Raw genomic sequence first — 10,498 nt, forward strand, 5'->3', positions numbered from 1 at the left:
GCCAAAAAGCATGATGAGCTACTCATCGCCGGTTGGCAAGCAAAATGTCAGTCAAACCAGTACGTACTAGTTACGTTAAACGAATTAAATTGCTCTTGTTTGCCATATAACAAACATCTTATCAACCGAGCTTTGTCCGTCTGTATGGGAGAATCTTGACCTCAGTCAAGATTCTCCCCATACAGACCTCCTGCTCTGTTAATAAGAGCTAAGTATTAACTCGGTAATTTTATAGAGAAAATATCGACTGGGCAGTCCAAAAAGGGGTTTTTGGTCGTAATAACGAAGTGGTCGGATTAATGAGATTTCCAGATAAGAAAATAGTGAACTTTCATTTGGGCAACAAAAAAATGGTCGCAAAAAGGGAATGGTCGTATGAAAGAGATGGTCGTAAGGCGGGGTTCCACTGTATACGGTTGGTTCACGGAATGTGGACTTCAGACTACGGAATTGAACTGGATGTTGATGAAGATATTGCAATATAACAAATCCTTCAAATACTGTAAAATTTAAAGGAAATCGGCTAAAATTCGTTCGAACAAAGTGTAGGCTACCCGTAGCCTCTTGTTTATAAAAACGCTGTTGGTCATGAATGATCGAAAACGACGTTTCAGTCACGCAACATGGTTTGCACAAAAACGCAACTGACAAGCAGGAGTCAAGCTGTTTTGCCGGGTGCTGGATTCTCCACGTACTCAAATCCACGTAAACAGCCCCTTATTCATGGGATTTCGTTCCGTCAAAAGAAAAACTACCTTAGGTTGGTCAATGACAAATGCGCCCGTTTTGTTGTCGACAATTCACTTTCTCCCGTCTGTGAGAAAGTTATCGTTTAGTTAAATCTCTTTCGCAGCGACGCAAACGGCTTTTAAAGTCATTCGCCTTTTCCTGCCAAATGTAAACATTTGCATTTCATTTAAGTTCCCAGAATCCCGCAAAACGTACCGGTCGGCTAAAAGAAACAAGACATCTGGGAACGAGAATATTGACCCATGTAATTTTACCTTCACCGAATGTGTCAGTTGCCATAGCAACATAGTTTCTGCTGGGTTTTATTGTGAGCAATCATTCTAAACTTGCTCTCCCTTCTAATATGCTTATATTTTCAAAAACCATTTTATTGGAGTCTGTACAACATTTTAAAGTTCAGTGACCCCTCTGCCTCGAAATTTTGCTTGACTGCACTCGGGAGGGGAGGGTTCAGGTTTCCTCCTATAAAGGCGGGGGGGGGGGGGCGGGGGCGTGTTGACCATAGTTGTTGTCATTCCGATTACTATAGATGGTTTCGAAGTGACGTCACAGCTGCCATTTTGGTTTACCAGAACAATAGAATTCTCTCTTTTGGGAACTGAACTCTATTTTTATGGACAATTTTTTTTTATGCAGGGGCCAGCTGAAGAGAGCACAAGGGCCGGATATTGGCCATGGGAGATCTAACCAGCCAATAATATTTAGACAAAAAACAAAATAATTATGAAAGGCTGGCTGTACGGCTGTTAGGATATACATTTTTTTGTTTGACCAATATATCGTCAGGCACGACCTGACTTCTTCAGGGAGTTAAGTGATTTTATTTTTATACCAATTCTGCGCAAATATTTTGTATTGTTTTGGATACCAAAATGTCGGTTAAGTTACGTGAGTGAAAACCATCTATTGTTGGAAATCACAGATAATAAAGAAGGGTCTGTTGCTCCAGATTCACCCAATTTCACAGAGAAAAGTTGGACGTACCTGGGAATAGAGGAAACCTAAACTCTTCGTACAGTTGTCGATTCAGTGAAGTTGTCGACTGATCATGAAATATATATATAGCCGTCGATAACAATTTTGATGTCGCTAAAACGGAATCTTTGATTCTGAAAGACACGATAATCATGATTATCTGGGTGAAACGAATAAAACTGATTATAAGATTTTCATTCAGGCAAATAATTGTCCGAAAGCAAAATCTGTACACATGCAACCACAACTAAGAGCAGTCACGAGTGGTAACAATTGTAACATGATTGAAACAAAGGAATTGTTCTTTTTCTTAAGAGAAACAATGTGTAGCTGGAAGTACTTTTGTATTTCGTATATCTGAGTACTTAGGTATTTTTCGTGCATTAACATTGATTCTGGCTCTTCAAACAATTTTTTTTATAGTTGACTTGTAATGAGATCTGAAAATAAGTTTAAATTAGTTTATTTCCTAGAATTCATGATATATTGATAGAAGGCAAGGTGTTTGATCCTAAAAGATGAGCGGTCTACCGAATATTGGAAATAACGCCGCCACTTTCGACGTCAAAAACTAAAAAGGCAAGTTGTTTCTCCAAAGATTATACATTTAGTTGAATCTTATTTCCTTTGAATCCGCACCGAGGCCCATCTCAGTCAGTCATTTCTTGTAGCAGCTCTTGGATTGTTCCAAGAGACACTTTTCCACAATTTGTTTTCAGGAAAATTATATCGGTCACCGCAACGTAATTTGAGTTCAACTGCTTAAATCGAAATCAAAACATTTTAACAATTCCATTAGCAAAACAAAATGTATTCTGCGGCCAAGAGAGCAACAAAACTCTTAAATTATCGGGTGGGCGATCTTGGGTATATCAGGAATACGGTATTTTTAAAGGGAGATGCCCTTCGAAAGTGACTCGGAGATGACTGCATAAACGGTACCCATCTTATTGGAGGAAAATGTCAAAAGATATAAAACTAAACGTTTGTAGCTTACAAAGTAGCCACTTTCTGTAGCTATAAGAACGCAAAAATTAAGTCGCTCATTTATACTTGTGTGCATTACCCATTATTGCACGGGCTAACTTTGTAAGAATGATACGAAACAAAGTTACGTCATCTTTTTATGCACATTTACACATGAACATATATACTGTGTTCGAAATCATCTATTGGCAAAATGGTCAGTTATTGACGTTTGAACAGCAGTATTCAACTTTCGCTATAATTTCCCTTTACAAAAGCCGGAACAAAAGATAAAGCTCATTAAAGACAAAGTCGACGGAGATTGTCCGTACTAGCGAGGTTAACTTCCCATGAGCAAGTTAGTTGAGGGGAAGAAAAAAAAGGTGTCCGTATTATGCGGTTACAAAGAGAACTGCATGTCCGTAATACTGGCGTGCCCGAATAGATGGTTTTGAATCACGTGATGAGAGGGCTACGTTGGTGCACAAAACAATAGCAAATTATGTCCCATGTTTTGCATTGTAATAGACTAAAATTCCCAAAGACTTTTCTCTCTATTGTTCTGTGCACCGACATGGCCGCTGTGATGTCAGGTGAAAACCATCTATTAAGGACGGTGCCTACTATTGTTATTGCGCATACGTTCTGCGCATCTCTGAGATACTCGAGTTTCCTATCGCCGATGCTTACTAATACAGGGATATTTTTGCGCGGTTTAAAACTATCCGGAGGAAGTAGATCTTAGTAAGTACTCTTCGTATCCAAAAAGAAAATTGGGGGTAACCATGCATTTTTGAGAGATAATTAAGCTTCAATTTGAGAAGGAACGCCATACATTGCTTTGTATTTTAAAGCTTTTTACAAATATTATTCATGAATTATCTTTGAAAAATGCGTGGTTACCCCCAATTTTCTTTTCGGATATCAATAACACTTGCTAAGATCTACATTTCCTGCATAATCACCCACCGGGGCAAAAATATCTTTAATTAGTAGGCACCGTCCTTAAGCGGTTGTCCGTAAAGCCTGGTTCGGCTGTAGTTGATACTCGTGGAACTGGACTATTTAATTTAAAAAAGAACATTCCGGTGACAACTGCAGTTAAAACGTGATAAGACGTTATCTCGTTTCCTTTTTTTCAAGTCCCCAGTCACTTTTTTCACCTTTAAGGCTTGTGTCTCTGTGTTGCCGTCAGCTTGGATTATCAGTCGTACTTGAATGATTTCAAACAAAAACAACTAATTGAAGGAACCTATAAAGTGTGTCTCCGTGTTTAAATGAAAACCAACGACAGCAAATCATGAAACCACTTTTAACAAGCTGATCGAAATAGTTATTTGCCACTAAGTGAAACTAAATAAACTTGTTAGCCTTCCCCAGGAAACCAACCAAGAACCGATTCAAGGAGGCGATTCTGAAGAAGGTATGATGATTTTTTTACGGATACATAAACAGACTACCTGGCTTTCTCACAAAGCCCTATCTACTCTACATCATCATTCGCATATAATCAGAGTTAACTCGGTAAAAGTCATCTCCTTTAGCAGTACGTTCTTTTCCGAAAGCACAAGAGGCGATCAAAAGCTTGCCTCCTCGACGGCTTTCAAGACGAAAAAAACGACTTCAGTTCTTCGTGAGCTGAATAACGTTCATGGCTTCATCAGGATTTTGCCAGTGGATTTCCCACTTTCTAGCAACTCGTAGGCCGACTTTCCATCCGAGAGAGGCAAAACTGTAAAATCACCAAACTTGACTTTGTCCTTTAGGATCCAATCAAATACCGTAGAGCTACGCCATTTCAAATCTTCATCCGTTTCGATGTGATCATACAAAGACGGCCGACTTACAGAAAAGGAACCTTTCGCAAGGGTGCTAAGCGGGATTGGATCAGGTGTTCCAGATATCACACCAAAGGATACCATAATCCCTTGTTTTGCTAGGCAATCAAAGCCTGAAAGAATATGCAACACATAAAATAAAGCGTTAGAACAACTAAGACCGCAATGGTGGCCGTGTCGACGAATAGGAAATCAGTATTAGGGCCACTGCATCGGCACTGAATACCGTAAAACTTCAAAACTCGTTTCCCAACCGTTTTTTCTTTGGTTTGTTTACAAGAAAAAGTTTTGCAAGCAAATTAATGCCGGGTTGCATGTATGATCATGAGACTGGAAGGCCTGGTTGCTTAGTAGTTTGTGCAACGACAAGAACGAGAACGTCACGAATTTGCATATTGAGTGGGCAAAAACAATAGATTTGCACGCCCTGCATGTGCGTTTTTCACTTTTGTCCATTTTTTTGCCGTCGTCTCCAAAACAACGTGAAATAGCCAAATTTGAAGTTACATGAAGAACGTCAGCACTTTGAGGATAAATATTCATTTTCTCCCTTAAATTAAGTGCCGTTCCGACCAGTTTCATTCTTGAGGAACTACCACACCCTCGTCATATTGAAAAGGTTGAAATAGTTACGAAGTGATTACAACAACGCGAATTTATATTTGGAAATGACGTTCTCGTTGCCGCCGCCGTCTTCGTTGCTTGAGGTTTCTGTGTTTTCTCTAGTTTAAAAATCTACAACGGCGACGTAAAACGAAAAGGTCACCTCACATAAAACTTTGCACTACCGTAAGTCTTTCGTGATTATCCCATCTCGTTCACGTCGTGCAGGTGGGTTAAGTATTTAGAAACAACTTTGTACCAGCGGTTTCGGAGCAAAAAAAAGGGAAATAAAAGGTTCACGTTTGGTGCTTACGTTGTCGTCAAAACCTCAAATTCTGAGATTTCGAGTAGTTGTTATGCACATTCTCGTCACCAGAGCCTTGGATCGACCCAAGGCTCTGGGAAACTCTATGTGGGAGAACATGTGCCGTAGGGTTCTTATAGCCAAAAATTTGCTATTTGAACCTTACGGCGCCTGCTCACTGCTCGTGCTAACATAAATGCACCAATTACAGACGCTTTTGATTGTTCTTCACGAATACCAATGAAAAGACACTTTGTTTCAGGGTTCCCCAGAGCTCTTCTCTCCCTTAGTCAAGAGAAGAGCTCTGGGCCCGGTTCCTCGAAAGCCGATTAACTTAATCCACGATTAGCGTAAACGTTTGTTTCACGATTTCAACTTTTTGGTGAAAGTTTCTTTTGCTTATTCTTGTTTTTCAAGATTGACGTCTTCTCATTTAAAGTTCTGCCGAAAACAGTATTTGGGAGTAGAGAAATGGACTGCTTGGTTAGTTTTTAATCTGGGATTAGCGTTAATCGGCTTTTGAGCAACTGGGCAACTGTGCTGAAATGCGGGCCGCAAGATCTGTTTTTCTCTTTTAACCAATGATATTGTTTTGTGGCGGTGTCGTTGCTTATTAAGCCTGGTGTTTTCACTAAGCGACGCCGACGCAAGCATAAGAGAGCTCTTTCACCGTGAAAACGAACGGGAATGACGCAAGCATAATCAAAAGCGCAAGAACAAGGATCAAATTTTTTTCCTTTTCCTTGTGCTCGCGTTGTTTATGTTTGCGTTCGCTTGCGTTGTGTGAAAACGAAACAGCATAAGAACAAGGAACTTAAATGCCACATCTGGCCGATTAAAGCACTCGTTCTGGATTCCCCGCGTCTGAGAAATGGCGGAGCCGTGGTTGATTTTGATACTTATGCCTACGTTCGTTTTCACCAGCATCAAGAAACTTATGATTGGGCTAGCGTCGCTAGTGAAAGCCAGGCTTTAAATTCCCTAACGGTTCACACGGCCTAAAACTCTTTACCCTTTTTATCATCCTCAGGTAACGAAATTTCACCAAAATTTTACGATGAGCAAATTCTCTCATTGGTTACCTTTGGAAAAGGTACTCTTGCCAATACCATCATATATCACATTGACCCCTTTTCCTTCTGTTATCCTCTTGACTTCGTCCACGAAATCTTTCTCCTTGTACAGTATGACCTCATCCGCCCCAGCTTCCTTGGCTTTTTTTGCTTTGTCTTTGGTGCTGCATGTGCCAATCACATAAGCTCCTGTGTTGAAAAACGATTTAAAAGCAAAGACATATGAGAAATATTTTTTACAAGCCTGTACGAAACAATGATGAAATGTTGCACAAGAATCTTCCTGCCAGGTGTAACCACACTCCCAAATTTCCATTTATGGATAAAAGTGATGTTTCAGGAGAATTCGGAAACTATATCAAACTGAGCTTGCAACTCCTATCACTTTCCCCAGTGAATAGAGAGATGGATATTGCCATCCACCAGTTAATTCACTATACAGTGGATACACCAATTCGGCTAACCCAATTCCGGCCCCGGTTGTTCAAACGATGGATAGCGCTATCTGCCAGATAAATCACTATCCACTGGATAACTCAATTGCTTTTGCTAGTGTTTATCCGCTGGATAGTGATTTATACGGTGGATAGCGCTATCCATTGTTTGAACAACTGGGGCAAGATCCTTTGGGAATACAACGTTTTGTTCCAAATATTTCCATATGAATGCTACATTATCACACAAATGCGATACACAAAGAATCTTACCCGCGAGAGATTAGAATTGGGTACAACATTGCGCTAGCCGAATTGGTCTCTTACTGAAGTAATTTTGATACTGCTTATTTGGTGAAATAAGCACTATCAACTTTTTAAACAACTTACCAGCATTTTTAGCTGCTTGGCATAACAAAGTACCAGTCCCTCCAGCAGCAGCATGCACCAACACCTTGGTCCCAGGCTGAACTCTACCAGTTGTGTGCACAAGATAATGAGCTGTCATTCCTTGAATCATTGCAGTGGCTGCTTGTTCAAAACTAATTTTGTCTGGAATTTTCACAAGTCTTGAAGCAGGAAGCGTGGAGAACTCGGCATGTGCTTCTGATGCAAAAATAAACACCCCAAAAATGAATACATAGTACATTGAAGAAAACACTTTTTGACAGTCATTGGCACAGTGCTCTAAGTAATTTTAAAAAATCAGGTTGTCATATTTAACAGAAAATTAGATATAAAAAAAATGAGACCAAATTATTGAGTGACTGCCCCGCCCACTTCAGTTAAACATTCCGACAAAAGACGTTTACCACAGTGTGAGCAGTGGCCAGCTTTCGCCGTCAAGGTGAACCGGAACAACCACAACAATGGCAAGATACAATTAAAAAATCATGAGTCCTGGAGGGAAGTTGATAAAAATAATATTGTTCTTGTCCAGCAAAAAGGTTGCAAGTGCAACTATGGACTTGCTGTTATTTCAAGTGCAAGAAACGTTTCCTGGCATGAATAGCAGTGCCAAACACAACACCTCTCAAGAATTTGAACTATTTACAAGCGAAATTGGCAGGGCAGTGACTCAGTAGTATAAAACTGGGTGCAGGGATCGCCCGGAGGTAGGAGCACTCGCCTCCCACCAATGTGGCCTGGGTTTGATTCCCAGACTCTGCATCATATGTCAGTTGAGTTTGTTGGTTCTCTACTCTGCTCCAAAAAGGTTTTCTGCGGGTACTGCAGTTTTTCCTCTCTTAATTTCAGTCCACAGTGTCCCCAATTCATACTCTAGCTTTCCTTTCCTTCATAGTTTCAACAAGTTCTTCGACCATAAGTTGATGCCACAACCATGATTTGCAAAACAATAACTGTAACTTCCAATGGTCATGTTTGCAGTAATTTAATTTTTTCAGATGAAAAAAAAAAAAATGTACTCCCAACTCACTGGATCCAATAACTGTATAGGCCACTCTATCTCCGACAGCCAAAGTCTTAACCTTATCACCAAGCTTTTCCACTGTGCCTGCAGCTTCAACACCCACTGTGACAGGAAGCTTTCCTCCAAGGATAGCTAGGGGCAGAAGACCCTGCCTTATCATGACATCAAGATAGTTTAAGCCACATATTTGGTTTTTGACCAGAACCTAAGGTAAACAGTGAAAAAAAAAAAAAAACTTAACAGCTGTAACTCTTAAGAATAAGTTACGAAGAGAGGCTCCACCCCAAAACAATATGATAAGGAATTTGAAGAAAAGGCCCCACCAAAACTAGATCTCATACATGGAACATCCTATCTTCAGAAATCGCGAGTCTAAAAAAACACATGGGGAGACGGGTGGGGTGAAGTATATTTCACAACCTTTTCCGACAGGAAAGTCAACCCAAATGTTTAAAGTGCCCCAACCTCAAATTTTTTCATTTTTCCAAAGTAAAAATTTTATCCTTATGGATGGAACAGATCATTTCCGTTATATCACTGAAAGCTTCTGAACCCTACCAATATATAAGTTATCAGTAAGAGATTTCTCAAGCATCACAGCAATCATTAAATCAAATAACTTAGGAAAGTTGAGGACGGTGAGTTTCACAGAAGGAACAAAGGAAAAATGATGATAGTGTTTTCTGCTTTGTTTGTTGGGACTAAAGAAAGTGAAGTTTAGTTGTCATCACAATGGAAAGTCTGGAACGTTTAATTTGCAAACTGTTTAAACTTGTGAAGTGCAGCTGCATTAGTCCTGTTGAGTGTCTGGTTTTCCCAAATTAGATACTGGGGTGTTTGCTTGAAAAATAATTGGCCAGGAGTGGGGAAATTAAAGACAGGAACTTAGCCAAGTCCCCACATCAGCCCGCACCCCTCGCCCCATCCCTTGGGGAGGCCAATGACGATGTTCTGCAGCGTTGCGGTCACCGATATAAATGTAGCTACAAAGTGATGAGTCGAGATTTTGTATGCGAGGATCAAAAGAAAATTGACATTGACGAGAAATCCTTATAAGACCAGTCAAGCTTGCAAAGACTCAGCATGACACAGCATGTTTCCAAAGTGTCCAGGGTCACAAGGGTGGGGCATGTCTCATAAACTCCCGGAAAGAAAAAAGAATTTCTCTTGGCATTTTCCCTCTCAGATTTGAAGGTTACTACTTCGGACTACTCTAACGAGCTGGTTGCGCTTGCAATAAAGCCCGCACCCCTTGCCCCATTCCTTGGGGAGGCCAATGACGATGTTCTGCAGCGTTGCGGTCACCGATATAAATGTAGCTACAAAGTGACGAATCGCGATTTTGTATGCGAGGATCAAAAGAAAATTGACATTGATGAGAAATGCTTATAAGACCAGTCAAGCATGCAAAGACTCAGCATGACACAGCATGTTTCCAAAGTGTCCAGGGTCACAAGGGTGGGGCGCGTCTCATAAACTCCCGGAGAGAAAAAAGAATTTCTCTTGGCATTTTCCCTCTCAGATTAGAAGGTTACTACTTCCGACTACTCTAACGAGCTGGTTGCGCTTGCAATTAAGTCTTAAGCTTATATTGTTTGTGCAATACGACGTGTAGTAATTTATGTACCTCGCCTTCCGCAGGAACTGGTTTAGCCACATCGGCGTACTGCAGCTTCGAAGAGTCGCCGAACTCCTCCACTATAAGAGCTTTCATAGACATGTTCCTGTCAAAAAATACTCGACGAGCTTTTAACGGCACTCCTCCGATTAATCGCACACCCTCGAGGACAGCACGAAACAACATAAAACTGTATAAAGAAGAATCATAAGTAAGTGGGTTTATTTGCAAAGACTAACCAATCAAAACGCGAAGATCTTTAAAAGTCCTCAAGCCTCCTCTGCTCCTAAAAGAAAGAGAGACTGAGTTCTAGAGAAGAAAAATATCTGAGCCAGCACGTCAGTACTTACTCAGCGGCTTTATAGCAAACAAAAAACAAACTCATCACTGATCGCCAGTTCTCGCCGGTTATCAACTGATTCGCCACCATTTTTTACATAGTTGTACGTATAGACTGGTTGTTTGGGAAACCAAAATTAATTAAAATATAACAATTTTCCACGTC

The 10,498-nt window shown here is 40.5% G+C and overlaps 1 protein-coding gene across 1 annotated transcript; it reads right to left on the minus strand.

Moving 5' to 3' along the window:
* Positions 1-3,989: 3,989 nt before the first annotated feature.
* On the minus strand, positions 3,990-10,237 carry LOC137993518 (quinone oxidoreductase 1-like). Its single transcript, XM_068839430.1, has 5 exons — positions 10,003-10,237; positions 8,382-8,580; positions 7,334-7,549; positions 6,519-6,698; positions 3,990-4,642 (listed from the first exon to the last, which is right to left on the minus strand). The coding sequence occupies exons 1-5, from the start codon at positions 10,177-10,179 to the stop codon at positions 4,341-4,343; spliced, it is 1,074 nt and encodes a 357-aa protein (XP_068695531.1). The 5' UTR covers positions 10,180-10,237; the 3' UTR covers positions 3,990-4,340.
* Positions 10,238-10,498: the final 261 nt, after the last annotated feature.

This window comes from Montipora foliosa, chromosome 2, assembly GCF_036669935.1.
Source record: "Montipora foliosa isolate CH-2021 chromosome 2, ASM3666993v2, whole genome shotgun sequence".
Lineage (NCBI taxonomy): Eukaryota > Metazoa > Cnidaria > Anthozoa > Scleractinia > Acroporidae > Montipora > Montipora foliosa.

Excerpts from the sequence above, each read along its gene's own strand:
- LOC137993518 (XM_068839430.1), bottom strand. The coding sequence starts at position 10,179 with ATGTTGTTTCGTGCTGTCCTCGAGGGTGTGCGATTAATCGGAGGAGTG. Across the intron at positions 8,581-10,002 it reads CAGTTCCTGCGGAAGGCGAG|GTTCTGGTCAAAAACCAAAT; the intron begins GTACATAAATTA and ends TGTTTACCTTAG. Across the intron at positions 4,643-6,518 it reads CAAGAGTACCTTTTCCAAAG|GCTTTGATTGCCTAGCAAAA; the intron begins GTAACCAATGAG and ends ATATTCTTTCAG.